Genomic DNA, 19,289 nt, shown 5'->3' on the forward strand with positions numbered 1-19,289 from the left:
CCCCATTTTTTATTCATAATATCTAATTCTCATCAACTGGCGCTCAAAGACACACTGCCTCTCACCGCGAAAGGAGAACAAAGCCATTACGCTAGTATCCATTTTAATTGCTATAATACTATTGTCATTTTCAACAGTTGGCAAGTATTTTAAAAATAAGTATTTTTAAATGGAAAAAACAGCTTTTTATAGATGATCCATCCCTCCATTCTTAAAAAAAAAATAACAAGCTAATGTTCTGGAGCAAAATTATAATCCGGACTACTGGGCTAAAGGCATCTTTTTCTAGGAAGACTAATATTTGTTTTGATTCAAAGTGTGAACCACAATTTTTAAAAACAGTAGAAACAAAATCTGTTTGCAACCTTCTGTTGCTGTTCTGTCTGGATTTTAGTTATCTTTCAAAGTAAATTATATAAAAGCAGCAGTCTTTCTTCGCCTATGGGTGTGCAAACTTTTTAGGGTCAAGCTCCACATTTGATCAGGGTGAAGTGGTTGAGGGCTGCATGGCCAGAGTAAGATGGGGCACTCTCCCCTCTCCCTCTTTCTTACACAGACACTTCTCTCCTCCTGTTGATAAGCAGGTTCATGTGGAAGTCAATAGTCCTTCATATACCCACATCCCATCCCATATAGGGCTTTGAATGTTATGCGCTTTGAACTGTGCCCAGAAACAGACAGGGAAGCAGTGAATCTGTGCTAAAGATGTTATCTGGCCGACTAGTTCTGCTTTGTAATCTGAGCCAATAGTACTTCAAGTCTTCAAAGGCAGTCCCAATGCCCAACACATTGCAGTAGCCTAATCCCAACTCCTATTGAGATTGTAAACAGCTTTTCCAACCTAGTCTTAATACTCCCAGCAGTGCACTATGAATTTTCCTGCCACTCAGCAGATTTGCATACAATGTTTGCCACATTGTGAGCCAACTCAGTATTGATAATTCAGTAAATGTTAATGGGAAGGGTATACTGAAAGCAACCATCAACCTTGACTTAAGTACATTATCAAACATTGTGTCTGAAAGGCATTAGTCCCGTAGGGATCTTCTCTTAAACTCTCGGGCTTTGGAAAGATAGAAGCTTCCCTACATCGTAACACCAAGTGAAGCAAGTTTTTCCTTTCTCTACCCTATGCTTAAAATGATTACCATTCATTAGTCAACTCTGTGTTAAAGGGCACTATGTTTGCCTTGAGGCTACTTTGTCTAATTAGCTTCATGGGAAATTAAGAAGGTGCTGTTGTGTTTTTTGCATTCCCCCCTATGAATTTCATGTTGTTACAACTCTTCAGCTACAGAGTAAATTCTGCTACTGCTTTAACAGATACTTGAGGATAAAACCTGCTGCCTATTTGTAATGTTCTTTATGCTGAAATCAGGACTGAACTCTGTGCTATTCAGGAAGTCTGTTAACAATCTCCTCCTTCTGTTCTAATCAAACCTGATGCTTTTTGTTCCTCCTTTTCAATTAAAACCCAAAATTATTAGGTGATGTATTCACATATCTGCAGTGCATCATGTAATCTGGTCTTGATTGAGAGGCTGCCTGTTTTTTCTTCTTCTGAGCAGTTCACAGTAACATAGAAAGTTGCCTTACAGTGAGCCAGACTATTGTTCTATTTAGCTTAGTACTGTCAACACTGGCTGGCAGCTGATCTCCAAAGTCTCAGGTGGGTGCCTTTCCCTACCAGGAGATGCCAGTATTACTGAACCTTGGAATTTTCTGTATGCAAGACATATGCTCTGCCACTGAGCAATGACCATAGAGACACCATAGCACCTTGAGACTTCAAGCAGACATAAAAGGCATCCTTCACTGTGTTAATGCATAAAAACTTCAGTGCTTGTCTGCTAAGTCCCTTTGATGCCTAACTGTGTTGGATTGCCACCCAAAAAGTTCTTGGTGATGGTCCTACATCTTTGGTACTCTTTTGCGCTGGAAACACATCTAAATCGGAGTCAAGAGACGCTTTCAAAGGTATTGCAAGACTTTCCGTGTATTCAAGTCGGCATTCCCTGGATCAAGTGGATGCTAATGAGGCCTTGGCTTATCTGTTTTATCCACTTTTGTCAAAACAGTTTAGGTAAGGTTACAGTCCCCGGATTTACAAATCAGTCCCCATACAAAATCAGTTGAAGTTGAAAAGTGTCCCTGAATTCATTGAATTCTTTTTTGTAACCTTAAGTTTAGGTTTCTGCTCTTTACAGAGCTTCTGAGCAGGAAGAATTTGGAATATCAACATTATTATTTCCCTCACCAGCCTGCGTTTGCTGCTGATTTAGATCTTTCTTTTCCTTCACTTTCCATTTCAGAAAATCTTTGGAAGAACTGGATATGGATAAAGTCACAGCAGCTATGGTCCTAACCAGTTTATCCACCAGCCCTTTGGTCCGCAGCCCTCCTGTCCGACCCAACGGTAAGCACTGTATCACAAGAGATTGTGAAAAGTAGTAGGGATCTTGAACTTAAATTTCATCAATGGTTGCAATTCATGAAGCATGTATGTCTAACTATAGTAAGTATCCATCTGTTGCACTGGGAACATACAGAAAAATAAATCCTATAAACCATTATGCTATTAGGGGACCTGCCACCAGTGCATTATTGGACCTTGTGATCAATGATCATGAGTTACTTTTTCTGAACAAGGGGGTGGGGGAGTACTTTTGAGCAGATAAACAGCAGAGAGGGAGAAATTTAGGCACTCCTTTTCCTCCCTGATTCTTCCTCCCTGGGCAGAAGCATCTAGGCAGTTTTTGATTTACAAACAAAAACAACAACAAAAAGAGAAGGGGGCATGAAACTTGCTGCTGTGTGTAACAGGTAGCACATAAGATCAAACTGACATTCTTCTTTAAATAAGACAAAGAATAACAAGGAAGATGGCAGGAAAACAAGAATCAGACTTACTCTCTCTTTGTTTGTTTCAGCCTCATTCTATCAGGCTTTCTTCTCTTTTCAAAATTTTGTTCATGTATAAATCTTTTCTTTTTTAAAAAAAGAAAGATAAAGAGAAGTTAAAAAGCCAGAGAACACAGAAATGCCGTAATTATGACTGAACATTACATTTGAATGATAGGTGCTTTTTTCACCCCTTTAGCTCCTGTGAACAAACAGCATTTAAAACTATGCTTGACTTACTTATTTATTACATAAAATTTACATGCTGCTTGATTGTAAAAAAACCCACACAACTCTGATACCAGATGTGCTATGTGTCTATAAATTAGTGAAAGTACTGCAGTACTCCCAGGTAGAAACTCTTCGCACATTTATAGCTGCAGGACTGTTGCCAACATTCTCTTCTAAAAAACACAGTAACTGATATAGTGGTACCTCAGTTCTCGTACATAATCCATTCCAGAAGACCATTTGACTTCCAAAACGTTCAAAAACCGAGGCACAAAGGGCTGGGTGCAAGTTAAATTGAGAAAATTGAAAACACACAGCAGAAGCTGTTCAACTTCCAAGGCACGTTTGAAAACAGAAGCATTTACTTCTGGGTTTTCAGTGTTCGAAAACCAAAACATTAGGCTTCCGAGACACTCGAAAACCGAGGTACCACTGTATTGAGTTGCTTTGGTCCAGGGGTAAACAGCGTATTTTCCTCCAGATGTTGTTGAACTACAGTTCCCATCATCCTTGAATTGTTGCCCAACACATCGGGGGGGTGCTACCATGTTGACTGCCCCTGCTTTATCCAGTGCTGTTCAACTTTAATTCACTTTCCTTTTTGATCTTCCGAATTTCTAGAGTCCTTAAATGGATCTTGGAAGGAAGGAGGATTCGTGCCTTCGAGTACCAGCAGCAGCGGGTATTGGAGCTGGAGTGCTCCAAGCGACCAGTCAAACCCATCCACCCCTTCGCCCCCTCTTTCTGCCGACAGCTTCAAACCATTTCGACTGCCCTCCCAGACAGACGACGGCATCGACGAAGCTGAAACTAGTAGTCTCCTCTTTGACGAGCCCATTCCTAGAAAGAGGAAGGTGAGCCCAATATTGACTTCATAGGAGACTCAAGTTTGTGTCTCTTGGGGTTAATTTACGAACCTGAGGGCTGCATTGTTTCTTACGGGATAGTACATTCACTGTTTGCTCCAGGATGTTGGCATGCTTTTAAGTGTCCAACCCTGGGGTTTATTGACAAAGTGCCAACTTGTCATAGTTTATCCTCTCTCTTCTGCCACATCAACGTAGGCCTCTTACCATCTAGTTCAAAGATAAGCAGTCAAAGGCACTATCAAATTTAAATTAAGTTACAGCGAAAAGTTTGAGCACAGAAAATAACTTGTCTTTTTGAAATAACAGAGATTCCACACTGGAGTGGAATGGAATATTACATCTCTCCCTTTTCACTTTGCAAGTTACATTTGTGTGTGTGTGTGTGTGTGTGTTTATATGTAACTGCATGTAATGCCAATAGGGATGTCATCTTATTTTAAACAATCTCTAGCTGCATTCCTGTAAACTCCCCAGTGCAGCTGTGGGGGCTTCCTTCAAACAAAGTGTATTTCCCCCTTGCAGAGGATCACTTGGAAAAAGATGCCATACTAATTAAAGCTGTATTAGCGTTAAGCAGAAATTTACAAAATGGTCCAATTTATGATTCATAGAAGTCAAGCAGATGTGTGAACAAATTAATTAATCTGTATTCTCTCTTGTTTGTTTGTTTTTCCAGAATTCCATGAAGGTGATGTTTAAATGCCTTTGGAAAAACTGCGGAAAAGTACTGAGCACAGCCGTCGGTATTCAGAAACACATCCGGACCATTCACCTTGGGTAAGAAAACGACTGTTCCTTCTATCTGGGAAAAGACAGATACCCAAATCCATTTTACTCAGAAATAACCCTAATTGATTTCGCTAGGATTTATATCCCTAAGCAACAGAGCTTGCTTAGAATCAACCGCTGATCTGTGGTATCTCAGTTCTCTGCTTTCAGGTTGATAAAGATTTTGAAGAAAATTCTATGGCTGGTTCCCACATTATGTCGGGATATATTTTCACCTGTATCAAAGTTGTTTCTAAAGTGATTGTGGAGATGACATGCAGGTCTAGTACTCGCATAATGCTAAAGCTAAACAGTGGCTTAACATGAATAAGCAAATGTGAGCTAAGCCGTGTGTGCTATCTGAATGTGCTCGTGGTTTGCTCTTTCCAGAAAAACCACGAGCTGTAACCGAAGTTTGTCCTATGGTTTAAAATCTGTGGTTTGTCTAGTGGAGCCTCACTGTGACTCATAATAAGTCACTATTTATCGTGACCCCTTTATCTGCCTCTGAGGCATATGTGTCTTGCATGCACACATCAACAAAATGGCACCAAAAGCCCACAGCCAAATGAAGAAGGTATCTTAATATTGGTCCAACTGTCAGTTATAAATGTTTTATGTCACATCAGTTATAAAAGTTGGGAGATGTAACTTCTTTGCATCTGCCCATATACTAACATCACAATTCTCCTTTGCTGCAGTTAATTTAATATGCTACAAATAACTTCTTGGTCTCCACTTGATTTAGGCGTGCGGGAGAGTCTGACTACAGTGATGGAGAGGAAGATTTTTACTACACAGAGATACGCCTCAACACTGATTCCGTAGCTGATGGGTTAAGTAGCTTGTCTCCCGTCTCCCCGTCTCTAGCATCTCCTCCTCCTTTTCCATCACAAGATGTGAGCAAATGTGACCTGTCATGTGCCAAAACAGATGTGAAAGGGATGACACCTCTAAGCCGCTCGGCTCCTACCAATCTCTACCTCGTTCACTCTGACCATGCTTACCAGGTAAGATTCTTTTTTCCGTAAGGGATACTGGCTCAGTGTAATGGGAACCCCATGGTTTCTAATGTGAATGAGCCATGGCAAACATCAGTCTTGTGTGTTCCCCTTCCCCTCCTTTTCTATTCTTTCACGGACAAGAAGCTTTTGATTATTAAGCAAACCACAGTTCATTGTGATGTCTGAATTTTAGGAACTGTGGTTTGTTCAAACTGTGGCTTCCTTCTACTGATCTGTTTGGGGGGGGATCCAGAATATTTATTAGAATCTATTCTTTTCTAATGTTACCATTCCTTTCTTTATAAATGAATTCAAGGCAGCTGAAATCAATTAAAACATTCAAATTGTCAATGACACAGTCTACCAACCCCCAAACAAACACAACATCAGAAACAAGCAGAGAGAAAATATAAGCACCTAGCAACACAAAAGAACAAAGGCTGGTCTGAAAAGTGGGTGGGTTGCCTGGGGTCTAAAAGGCATAAAGTAATGGAACTAGGTATCCCTCCCTCTAGGATAATATTTCAGAAACTTTACGCCATGATTGAAGGACCTGTTTCTGATATACTCTTGCCAAACCTCAGTCTACAAGGGCACCCAGAGTAGCATACTAGCTATGCAAGGTTATTTATATATATATATATATATATATATATATATATATATATATATATATATATATATATATGCTTTCGTAGATTTTCACGGGTACAGGAATGCAGGTTTTGGTGTCCTCGGGTGTCTTCCCGTGTAAAAGTTGGGGTGTCTAGGCGACGTTTCGACGAGGTCTCACTCGTCATCTTCAGGCTGGTGCTTTCGGCTTCTTGTTACTGGAACAGAGCAGGATCTCAGTGTTTGAGTTCCTATAAATACTGTTGAGGGGGTGTGGTGTATAGCCTCCAATGTTCTGGGCAGAGAGGAAGTTCCCAGGCTAGTGTGCCTTTTCTTCTTTTGTTCCTTAATTACTTGAGGGATATCTTGAGTGATTTCTTGAGTGATATCCTGAGTACCACTTAGGTGGGTCATTAGGTGTGGATTAGTTGCTAAAATCTTTGTGTCTTGACCTCTTGAACTTTGTGAAGAGTTTTTCTGAGAAGATGGCTGTACTGCACTTAGTTGTGCTCTGGCTTGGCTTCGTGTATAGGGGCGAGCTGTGGTTTTGTGGCCTGTGTCAGCCAGATCTGTGTAGGGATTGCAGGGGGGTGCAGCATCCGGAGGTGCCACCATGGTTTGGCTACTGGATGGTGTCTGTAATTTATCTGTGGAGAGGGTCTGGGTTTGGGTCTGGTGTGGTTGATTGGTGATAGCGTTCTGTGTGCCTCTGGATCTGGTGTCAGTTTTTGTGGGGAGGGCTAATTTCCAGATGTCTGGCAAGCGGGATGTGTCGTCACGCTTGTTCATGTTGTGAGGGTGTTTCTCTTTCTCGATGGCTTCCATGATTATTCTCTTGTGGTGATGTTCCATGTTAAAGAGCAATTTGGAATCTGCAAAATTAATTTCGTGTCCTGTTTCTTTCATGTGTTGGAAAAGAGAGGAAGTTTTTTCTTCTTTTTTGACGGCATTCTTGTGTTCTGCGATACGTGCATTTATTCGTCTGTTTGTTTGTCCAATGTACGTGGCTGGGCAGACTTTGCAGGGTATTTCATAGACCCCTTGGTTTTCCAACTGGATTTTATCCTTGGGGTTTCTGAGGATATTGGCTATTTTTTGGTTGGTGCAAAAGGCTGTTTTGATATTGTGTTTATGGAGGATTTTGCTAATTTTATCTGTAGTGCCCTTGATATAAGGAAGGAGGGCCATGCCATTGTTTTCTTCTGTGTCTTGGTTTTTGGGGGGTGTTTCTTTTTGGATTAGCTTCGTAACCCTGTTTTGCTGGTATCCATTGGCAATTAACACATTTGAGAGATTCTGTAACTCAGTTGTCAAGTGGTCTTTGTCAGCCAGGCGTTTGGTTCTGGAGATGAGAGTCTTGGCTACGGAGTTTATTTGTGCAGGGTGGTGGTGTGATTGTGCATGTAAGTAGCGGTTGGTGTGTGTTTTTTTCCGGTAGATAGTGTGTCCTAGGGAGCCATCAGGTTTTTTGTAGATTAGGACGTCAAGGAAGGGAAGTTGGTTGTTGGCTTCTATTTCCATAGTGAATTGTATTTTGGGGTGTAGGCTGTTGAGATGTGTGAGGAAGCTATCCAGTTTTTCCTTCCCGTGTGGCCAAATTACAAAGGTGTCGTCAACATATCTGAGCCAAAGTTTGGGTTTGTGTTCTGACTTGTCTAAAGCATTGGTTTCAAAGTGTTCCATGTACAGGTTTGCGATGACCGGTGAGAGGGGTGATCCCATAGGTGCTCCTTCTATCTGTTTGTATCTTTGTCCATTGTGGATGAAGTACGTGTTGGTTAGGCAGTGGTTGGTCAGGTCCAAGATGTATTCGGGGGGATTGTATTTGTTTTGAATGGCTGTCAAGGCTTCATTAATGGGCACTTGTGTGAAGAGAGATACAACATCCAACACATGAAAGAAACAGGACACGAAATTAATTTTGCAGATTCCAAATTGCTCTTTAACATGGAACATCACCACAAGAGAATAATCATGGAAGCCATCGAGAAAGAGAAACACCCTCACAACATGAACAAGCGTGACGACACATCCCGCTTGCCAGACATCTGGAAATTAGCCCTCCCCACAAAAACTGACACCAGATCCAGAGGCACACAGAACGCTATCACCAATCAACCACACCAGACCCAAACCCAGACCCTCTCCACAGATAAATTACAGACACCATCCAGTAGCCAAACCATGGTGGCACCTCCGGATGCTGCACCCCCCTGCAATCCCTACACAGATCTGGCTGACACAGGCCACAAAACCACAGCTCGCCCCTATACACGAAGCCAAGCCAGAGCCCAACTAAGTGCAGTACAGCCATCTTCTCAGAAAAACTCTTCACAAAGTTCAAGAGGTCAAGACACAAAGATTTTAGCAACTAATCCACACCTAATGACCCACCTAAGTGGTACTCAGGATATCACTCAAGAAATCACTCAAGATATCCCTCAAGTAATTAAGGAACAAAAGAAGAAAAGGCACACTAGCCTGGGAACTTCCTCTCTGCCCAGAACATTGGAGGCTATACACCACACCCCCTCAACAGTATTTATAGGAACTCAAACACTGAGATCCTGCTCTGTTCCAGTAACAAGAAGCCGAAAGCACCAGCCTGAAGATGACGAGTGAGACCTCGTCGAAACGTCGCCTAGACACCCCAACTTTTACACGGGAAGACACCCGAGGACACCAAAACATATATATATATATATATATATATATATATATATATATATATATATATATGAGAGAATCGGTCCATCACCGTTTGCTCCTATACACGTGCTTCCCATCCCTGTGCAAGTCTTGCAGAGGAAAGATCTGCAGCCTCTCAGAGAATTAAACTGCAAGTCAAACACAAGACGATAGTGTTACTGATATTTATTTTGACTTCATTTTTCCTTTCTTTCAGCAATTGCAATTAAATTCTGAAAGATCGCTGCATACTGCCTCCCCTCTTTTCCCCTCCCCATTCTTGCCTTGCAGTTGCTGCATAAGCCCTGACTTTTTGACTTGTTTCAAAATGGTGACAGATAGCACCATGGGCTTGCTCATGTTCATTAACTCTTCTTTTCACCATTTCATGATAGTTTCTGTGAGAAACTAGCTAATGTCATTTTCTCTCCCACCCATTCTGGTGTTTGTTGCCCCCTAAAGTGCTGCTTCTGTAAGATCTGATTTTTTTAAAAAAACATTATTGGGTCTGCATATATTGGAAAACCGTTCATTGCTCATGAATTATTGTGAATGCAGTTCTTCTTTCTGCTTGCAATACATATCATTAGACATCCTCCCTGTATCCCTCAGAGAACTGCATGAAAAGTACAGTGGACAGGGAAGGGCCATAGCTCAGTAGCAAGAACATCTGCTTGGCATGCAGAAGGTCATAGGTTTAGTGCCCAGCTAACTGGGAGACACCTCCACCTGAAACCCTCTTCCAGTCACTGTTGGCAGTACTAACCTAGGCAGACCAGTGCTGTGACACTGTACTCCTATGTTCAAAATAATCTCTTTCCAAAACTTGATACCCAATTTACGGTCCTTAGTATAAGACAGTTTGCAACATAATTCTGTAGAACAGAGATGTTCCTCCTTAACTGACTGGTGTTTTTTGAAACAGGCCACAGCTCCTGTGAACATTCCAGGAACAACAAAGTTCACTCCCAATGGAAATAGCTTTAGCATCTCCTGGCAATCGCCCCCAGTTACCTTCACTGGCATTCCAGTAAGTAGAAAACCAACAAAATAGAACAACGGGAGGTTTTATTTATACCAGGGATTCAGAATCGTCCTTCCAGATGTTGCTGGACTCCAACTCCCAACAGCCCTAGCCAGCATATGGACCATTGTCGTGGAAGAAGGGAGCTGCAGTCCAGCAACATCTGGAGGGCCACAGGTTCACTATCCCTGCTTTTATATTGCGGTACATGCCTGGAAGCAGGCACTGTTGTCCTTTGTCCAGGTGAACATTCCTTTGTAGCAGTGCTCTGTCCTCTTCCGCCTGCCCTGCCCAGATCTGTAATTTGTGGGTGCCTTGTTGAGATCAAGAGAGTCTAGTGGGAGCTGAGTAGAAAGACTGGCAAATGAACACAGTATTCCAGCTGTGAATCAACTAGTCCCCGCTGCCAACTGCTTGCATTCTGGACCTTACATTGATGCTTCTTACTGTAACATGCAGTATCAAAGTGTTTCTCCTCTGGCACCACGATCCTGAATAGGTGATACTCCCTAAAGTTACAACAGTTAATTCTGACGTCCTCCAGTCCATTGGATTTGTAAGCCTCATAGGACACTGGCTTGATGGTTTCTCCTCTTCCCTTCCCTGCATTATTTTTGTTGACATGTGATCCATTGTAATCCCATATTGCTTTCTATCATTCTTCTGCCCAGCTGCTTATAGCCTCTTTGTTTGCCATTTCTCCCTGCCTTGCATTTCCCCAACACAAATGGCTCCTATAAGTAAATTATGTTCTAATTTTTATTAAAATGATTGTTCCACCATTTAAATGATTGCCATCAGAGCATAACCCTCCTTTTCCATATCAAAGTGTTTTACCTAAGGCCACACGTTCCAAATTTTCCATTTCCTGCAAATGCACGCTGGCTGTACAAAGCCTCTGCTTACTGACAGTGTGAATTAGGCACCGATAAGGTACTGCCCGCTTCTTCCCTCTCTTCACCAAGTGAATCACAAAAGCCTCTTACTGTCAACCTTTGGCATGTCTTGGAGGTTTTCTGTGGAGTCTGTGGTCTCCTGCTGAGCTGATAAAAAATGAAAGTAGCTGAATCAATTACATTGCTTTCTGCCAATGAATATTTATTAAATTCTATCAAGGAACAGCTAGCGGTGAAAGGCATCATGCTGGTAGCAATTTGAACAAGAGACTCTTAACAGAACATGCTGCGCATAAAATACTCCCAAAATTTGATTTCATGACAATACGGTTGATCTAGAATAATTATAAAGGTGGCTTGTTCTCTGTGGCGCTGTAGAAAATTGGCTGAAGTAGCACAAGAAATCCAAGAATCTTATTAGTCACTCTATAAACCAGATATTGCAGGCAACTGGATTAGGTGTGTAGGTATTCACAGAGCTTCATGCAATGCCAGTGATCTTTCGCCTATAATGACTTACTATTCCCAACAAAATTAAACCAAGTAAATAGTTCAAGTGAATTAGAAAGTGCATGATTTTTAAAATTAAAAATGCAACAAAACAGTTTAATATAAAGGATTTTCCAGTTTTCATAGCAATACCGAAATGCATATTTAGATGAACATAATTCCGTGTGTTTCAAATTTGTATTGTTTCAAAGTACTTTTTAAAATCACAGCTATGTAATTTTGACATGTGTTACACTTAACTCCTGGGAAGGTGCCGTAGCTTCCACTAGCATAACAATTTAGTTGAATACGGATGAAAGATTATAAGGAATCAATATCATTGTCTGGAGCATTTTCCCATTTCACTGTAGTTCTCTAGATGAGTCCATATATTATCCCAGAAGCTAATAAAATGTTGAAGCTGAATAATGAAAGCATTAATCCTGAATTTCTCTTGGAATATACAGGTGTGCCTCCAATGGCTTTTCTGGAGTGTCTGATAGCAGTCGATTCTTTTGCCCTAACTTTATATACCAGGATGGTTGCAGGCAGAAATCTCTTTGCAGTTTGCATTAAAATTTCACTGCATTGGCCAAACATTGATGAAGTCTTGATGAAGCTATGTAGGCTTTTCTTGGAACAGACTCATTAATGGTCTGTCACTTGAGTAGCAGCCTCCTTGTTTATTATGTGTTGAATGTCTTGTCTTTTTCACCCTGTGATTTGGAATGTCATAGGACCAAGTGCCAAAGGGACGTGGGTGGCACTGTGGTCTAAATCACTGAGCCTTTTGGGCTTGCCGATCAGAATGTCGGCGGTTCAAATTCCTGGGACGGGGTGAGTTCCCATTGCTCGGTCCCTGCTCCTGCCAACCTAACAGTTCAAAAGCATGTCAAAGTGGAAGTAGATAGGTACCGCTCTGGCAGGAAGGTAAATGGTGTTTCCGTGTGCTGCTCTGGTTTTGCCAGAAGCGGCTCAGTCATGTGGGCCACATGACCCAGAAAAACTGTCTGCGGACAAACGCCGGCTCCCTCGGCCTGTAAAATGAGATGAGCACCACAATCCCAGAGTCGTTCGCAACTGGACTTAACTGTCAGGGGTCCTTTACCTTTAGGACCAAGTGCCAGAGATTCAGTGCCCTGATGGAAGATTAAAGTGTGTTTTGCTTCTGTTGCAACTAGATATTGGTACTAAGAGAGTGCAGGAAGCAGCGTCTTTGAATTACAGGAAGGTTCTGATTAAACCTAGGGAAGACATAACAGTTGTGCATAAGTCATGAAGTCTTCCTTGAGCATTTTAAAGGGAAGTCCAAATAGTCACCTGCTAGGGATCAGTAGTGCTGGCTCGTTCAAACTGCAAAGTCTACTATTAAACTTCCCCTTGGCCCCATAGCTGCTGGTTCTGGTGGGTATGCCAGTCCCCATCTCTTCTCCCGCACCACCATTCATTTCTTTATGATGTTGGATATGCCAGAGAATTTGAGACAAATGCAGTAGAAGAGGGATGAGGCAGAGGAATTGGAATAAATGTTCAGCAGGGCAATGTAGTATAGTCCTACATGGAACCAGGCTAGTTCAGATATTTGTCGAGGGACACTGCATGTTCAGATGTTCCCTGTCACTTAACATTTCTTTCCATGCATATGGAGGCGGGGAGGCTGAATCTTTCTCTTTTTTTAACATGAGACGCATTCAGTTCTGCCATGTGCTCCGCTGAATGCTTGGCTTGGCTGTTGGAGAGCCAATGGGGTAGAGGAGCCTTTAGGAAATGCAGTACATATAATCCATTGTGTCCCTTCCCATTGAAATTCTGTAATCAGAATTGTATTTTCATCTCTGCTTCTAGATTTCACCAACTCACACACGTCCTGCAGGGAGTGGAGAGCAGAAGCAGCAGATTCAGACCATTCTGTCATCCCCTCCTAGACTGTCAGTTGGACTAAGGTAAGAGACGTTTTGCTTTTGACAGCAAATCACTAAATTAATTGAGGGTATGACTGTAAATTATTTGCTTCCCCTCCATTACATATGTTTCGATGAAATTCTTTTCAATATAACTAGACAGCAAAATAATATTGAAAATGTTTTTAAAATCATTATTGAAACATTTTTTTTGTTCACAAATCCCATTAAATTCTTTCTCAGTCCAGAAAAATAAGTACAAAGCCCATCTTCCATCTCTTCTTAAAGAAAAGTTTGTGTCCACTGATTTGCTCCTTGGCTAGGAAATGAGAGGGGAAAGGGGGGGGCGGGAATCCTTGAAATATCAGAGAATATAACTTTGCTCCTTTCTTGGAGTTGAAAGGAGATTGATAAAGGGCATGTGAAGAGGGTGTGTTTTTTTTAATGAAATGGGTCTGAAGGAGTGACTTTTTGTTTTACCAAATGAGGATGAAGGATTCTTGCTAACTTCACTTGTAAAGATTTATGCTGCCATCCTATATTCACTTACCGTGGGAGTAAGCCCCACTGAACTGATTGGATTTACGTCTGTGTAGACACTCATAGAATTGCACTCCTAGCAGAATAGTTGCCTCATATTTGACCCTTCAAAGAAAATTTATGGAGTAGTAGAATAGCTGGTTATTCATGTTAAAATAGCTATGGAAAGAAAACCAAGTATTCCATTCTGTCGAAATTTTTCATTGGTTTACAAAAAAAACCTCCTTCCATTCACCCCAACCACCACAAAACTAGTCTCAATTGGATAGACTTCTCCTGATTCTATGCTCCTTGAAGCACTTTCCCATTTTGGTTGTCTTTTACATCCTTTTTCAACTCCAGTCTGAGATAACTGGGCTCAAAGTAATCTTTGGATTTCCAGTAATACTTATAGCAAATTCTCCATGTCAGTATTTTAGATGAAATAACCATAAACCAGCTTTCCTTCTCATTATTCTGACAGAAAACCGAGAGGAGAGGGGAAGAAATGTCGCAAAGTGTATGGGATGGAGAACAGAGATATGTGGTGCACAGCTTGTCGATGGAAGAAGGCCTGCCAGAGGTTCATTGACTAAAGTGTGGAAAAAACGATGGAGGGGTATGGAGTGATTTATGGCAGGATTTTCTCGCTACAGCCAGGCTGTGTGATTTTCTTCTTCTTTTTCTGTCCACTTCCTTCAGTGCTGGCTTCTACTTTGCACTCTAAGGTGAAGTAGTTATACCCCAAGAGAAGGACTTCTTCGAAGCCAACATGCAGCAATATAGTGGGAAACAAACAAAAACAAAACCTTCAAAAAGTTTTGAAGCAGGAGCAGCTATATGTCTTTTTTTTCTTTAAAAGAAAAAAAAGAAAAGAACTCTTTAATAACCTTGAACAATTTGCCTGCCGGGACCATGTGTTTTTTCACACTGCATTATTGTCTGTGTTGTGAACTTTGGGGTGGGGGGGTGGGGAATCAAGTGATACTTCTTTTCCTAAAATGTTTATGCACCCAAATGCATAACATAAGCTACAGTTTTCTCAAGAGCAGCTCTCCCGGGAGTGGTGAATAATTATAATGAGAGCAAGTCTTGCTTCAGAGGTGGGAAGTGTCCTTTAGAGGTACTAGGATGCGGCTTTGCTGGAAAGACAAGCATCCTTGTGAAGAATCTTTTGTGAGAGGTCTCAAACCTGAAGCCCAAGCACGAGTCTTGTTTCTGTGCTAAAGGAGGATACCTGGAGAGGGCAGGGGAATCACCAGCACACCCAAACTAAAAAGTACAACCACAAGTGGGAAGGGAGTCAATAACATTAAACGACCTTCGGTTAAAATAAGAATAAGAACTTGGGTTCCAATATGATCTTCCTAGAAGTGATTGCAGGAAAATTCTTTGTGCTAAAGGTCCTGGGCAGCCATGTGGACTTTTGTCAGCATTTATTCAGGGATGTGACGATCCAAACCAGCAGCTTCCTTCCCTGCCTTTTTATATGACATTCTGAAATTTACAGATCAGTTAAAATACAAGGCATTATTTCTGGGGGTAAAGGCTACATGGAGGAAAACAGCTCAACAACAACAACTTAAATGCTTTCCAATAAGTAAAATATGAGTGTAGCATAGCAGTTATATGTGTATATAAAAAAATCCTTAGAGGGTAAAGTTGTTTCAAGGTCAGAAATAAAAGGTCTTCAAGCTGCCTTGCACTTTGATAGGTCTTGGTGCTTGAGTGTAATTTAGTATCGGGTTGGGGTCCATTAGAAGGCACAGATTATATTAGTGGGGTGGTGGCTGAGCGAGCTTTTGAAAATCAGTGGGGAAAATGCATACAGGTAGATAGAAATTGTTTGCCTGGGCAGGCCCTACTAAAACAAAATGAGACTGGCGCAATAGCACAATGGGGTGCTTGTTCTTAAAACGTCCTGGTGGATTTTGTCCTGTGATATTGACTCAGGTGGAAAAAGAATGGTATCCCAAGTTGGGAAAACAAGAGCAAGAATGGAAGCCTATGTGGATGTCAGTCCAACTATTGCATGACTACAAGTCATAGGCAAATTTTATTTTTTGTAAGACCACAGATACTGGTGTCTACCGATGGCTATGGGGGGGCAGCACAACATTTAATTGGAGCACAGAATCTATAGCTAGGGTTGGTCCTCATGCAAACTTTTTTTAAAAAAAATAGCTTTAATAATAGGCCTCTTCCTTTGTAGGGTTCTGTACAGGTAAGCCTAAGATTCCAAAACAAGCGTATTTGGGAAACGACTGAGTTGCATCCATAGGGTTCTCCCATGTAAGCAGCCTCAAAAGAAATTCAAGCAGTTTTCTCTAACACCTCCAAAGAACACAATCCTACAGATCTTGAGCTGATGCAGTCAGTCTTAACAGCTGCGGGATAAGGGTCATGCCCTCCTGGAGATGTGGCAGTGAAATAACAGAAGGCATGAGTTTGATACAAAATGACATTTAAAAAAAACAACAATGAATAGTCTTGTTACTCTACATGGCAACTGTTTAGATCTAGCCTGACCATTAAAGTTAAAGAAAAAGTAATATTTGAGAGGCAGAGGAGTGAAGCCTTGTTTTTAGTTGCATCTTCAAATGTAAGCGGTGTTTGACAAGACTACCAGCAATGCATAGTGTTTATGTGATCAGGAAGCTAACTGCTAATTCCAGAGTTGTATACGTAATGTAACAGTCCCTCCATGTGTTCATGCTTTAATTTGTAATGTGTTAGGTTGCAGTCATACTTTTGTGTTGCCATATATCTCTGAGTGTTCACAATGATCTGTTTGAGGTTCACTGAATAGGGATCACCCATAACCTCTGTTTGGACCTGTTGCTTGGAGATGAGTACAAACATTAACCTACTTCCTTAATGTTCAGGGGGAGAAAAGGTAAGGCACAGTTTCATTCCTAATGTTGCAATGTTTGTAGAAGCCATGCTTGCTAAAAGACCCAGGTCCAATTCCTGGCATTTCCATTAAAAAACCTTAAACAGGACTATGAAAGACCTCTGCATGAGGCCTTCTTAGAGAGCCACTACCATTTGGAATAGATGTTATTGGCATCAATAGACCAAGAGTTTGACTTTGCAATCACATGTTTTAAGAAGAATGAAGTACCGCAGAAATATTTTGCACTAAAGAACAAATTCTTTATCAATTAAATGTTCCAGCTGAAGTTCACATGGTCCTGTTCTAGTTCTGTGGCGTTTTCACAGGACAATATTGCCATACAAGTTGCAGAATGATAACTCACATTCAAATAAACCATTAATATGACTCAAGGTCACAAAACCAGAAAGTGTAAGGGCAGAGGATGGTAAATATTTAGGCTGTTGACAGGCGGGGCCGGGGCAGGTATTGGAAATACATAATAAACTAGAAACCCATAGCTGGTATTTCATTGCATGTATTTATGGATATGATTGGAAATTCTGTTTCAGGATGGTTGCATATGATAGGGACTGTACCAAATTATTATTGGTGCTCTCAAATGTTCAGAGCTGAAGTCAGCCCTTGACATATCTAAATATTCACAAGAGTTGAAAACCAATGTTTGACCCTTGAACGTTTTAGCATTTTTGTCAGGCATTTTCAACTTAACTCTGCATTCATGAGGGCTAGAAACACTGAAACATGATCTTCCCAGGATAGTGCCTGCTGAATATTGCCCATGACACTCTGTCTTAATGTGATAGCGTTCATAAAAATTAATCAGCATTGACAACTTATTTCTCCCATCTCCATTTCTCTGCTCTGCAAAGCTTTCTTATACTGTGTATGGTTCAAGTCTCGAACGGTGGGAGTGTTCCATGTGGCAACACTGAGATAGTGTTTGTTTGTTTGTTTGTTTGTTTGTTTGTTTGGACTACTGTTTGCCATAGCTAGGTTTAAGGCCAAGCTGCCCTAAGATAGGATTTGGTTGTTTACTCAATGACTGAACCACCTTATAAGTGATTCTACTAGATCTCTGATAGGAAGAGAAGAGCATAATTTTACAATAGAACTGCTTGAGCTTGCCTTGTTGTACATAGTAACTGCTTGTTCTAAAATTGCTTACAAAATAACATTTTTTTATTGTTGTAGAATTTCAATAGGGTTTGGAAAACCACAGAAAGTAGGTCATTAGCTAGAATTGTAATTATGCCAGCTCGTCAGGTGAGAAAAAGGCTACACTGAACCACAGGTGGCTGCAGTGAATTATTTAAAGGCTTTTTTTTAAAAAAAAAACTTGCTGAAGTCCATTCATTTCAGTGGGTCTACTCTGAGTGAAGTTTATTTGGATACAGCCCAGTTTTGAATGTCTGACCATGTCAGAGTTAGCCATTTCTTGGATTAACCCGTTGATAACTGTCTTGTGGTTAGTGTTATACATGAAAATTACTCCACCACAAAAAAAAATATGCACGGGACTTGTAGCTCAGTGGAAGTTTTTATTCTACTGCCCCTTTGAAAAACCGCCTCTTTCATTTCAAAAGAAGTTGAGCATGCAGTGGAAGAAAACAAATCTGATGCTTCTTGAACTCACACAATTGTTTCTGGTTCTTTGGTTCTTTGTCTCTGATTCTAGTTGAAATGTGGAATATGCTGTTGTCAACCTGATCCCTATTCTAAAGATCCACCCCATCCTAAACTGTGAATCTTACCATAGGCTTGCCCCCTAATTGTTATCTCCCCACCCCGCCCTATTGACTCTTAAAATTATGTAAATAAATTATTTCCCTCAGGGAAGGAAAACAAAAAGAATAGCAATATAGTTTTGTTTTAAATAGAATTGGTTGAGCACAGAGAGAGATGTAAAGTATAAAAAGTTTTTGTTTTCTAGCCAGATTTATTCAATAAAATTTGAAAAATTAGTCCCTTGAAATTGTTTATAGAAACAAGCATTTATCTTAATCTTGTGTATCTTCAGTAATGCGGGTTTTGAAAGGTGACATGTGTTTATATTAGGAATTGAATTCCAGTGGACTCTAATTCAATTGGCAGTTGACCATTCTTTCTACAATCACACTGCTCAAGTGTCAGCAACAGAATGACCATTCATTAAAAAAAGTAAGTTTATTATGTGCAAATAGTGTGTCTTTCAAAGACAAAAAGGTATTTGGACATTGTCAAGCCAGTCATTCCTATGCCCTGTATTAGAGTGGATCAACATTGGACGTCCACTTGCTCCCCAGTGATCCTCTCCCAAAGGAGAAATTAAATTCTTTCCCAGGCAATACCGGTCTTATCTGTACCCAAGGCGTTGCAGAATCCACTTTCAGGCATCTTTTCAGTCCCAAAATAGGCAGCAGATTCAAGGGGGTGCCAAGTGCATGAAAACTCAGTATTGTGCTGGGGGAAAACAGGCAAGGAAGAAGCTGTAAGACAGGTTGAGGTTTGT

General features: G+C 40.9%; 2 protein-coding genes across 3 annotated transcripts in view; one reads left to right on the forward strand and one right to left on the reverse strand.

Moving 5' to 3' along the window:
• ZNF704 (zinc finger protein 704) overlaps positions 1-16,071 on the forward strand; it is a 44,305-nt gene extending 28,234 nt beyond the window's left edge. Inside the window, exons 3-9 of one of the 2 annotated variants that reach the window (XM_081919778.1) lie at positions 2,313-2,416; positions 3,754-3,986; positions 4,678-4,778; positions 5,518-5,779; positions 9,999-10,103; positions 13,328-13,425; positions 14,387-16,071. In XM_081919778.1, coding sequence (XP_081775904.1) covers positions 2,313-2,416; positions 3,754-3,986; positions 4,678-4,778; positions 5,518-5,779; positions 9,999-10,103; positions 13,328-13,425; positions 14,387-14,498 — 1,015 coding nt within the window. In that variant the 3' untranslated portion in view covers positions 14,499-16,071. The remainder of the gene's footprint in view (positions 1-2,312; positions 2,417-3,753; positions 3,987-4,677; positions 4,779-5,517; positions 5,780-9,998; positions 10,104-13,327; positions 13,426-14,386) is intronic. The other variant, XM_081919779.1, reaches the window with a different exon arrangement.
• Positions 6,035-9,045, reverse strand: LOC309374783 (uncharacterized protein; the record flags this gene model as incomplete). Its single annotated transcript, XM_081919966.1, has 4 exons — positions 8,714-9,045; positions 8,627-8,680; positions 7,165-8,115; positions 6,035-6,093 (listed from the first exon to the last, which is right to left on the reverse strand). The coding sequence occupies exons 3-4, from the start codon at positions 8,105-8,107 to the stop codon at positions 6,035-6,037; spliced, it is 1,002 nt and encodes a 333-aa protein (XP_081776092.1). The 5' UTR covers positions 8,108-8,115; positions 8,627-8,680; positions 8,714-9,045.
• Positions 16,072-19,289: the final 3,218 nt, after the last annotated feature.

This window comes from Podarcis melisellensis (assembly GCF_964234715.1).
Source record: "Podarcis melisellensis genome assembly, chromosome: 7".
NCBI lineage: Eukaryota > Metazoa > Chordata > Lepidosauria > Squamata > Lacertidae > Podarcis > Podarcis melisellensis.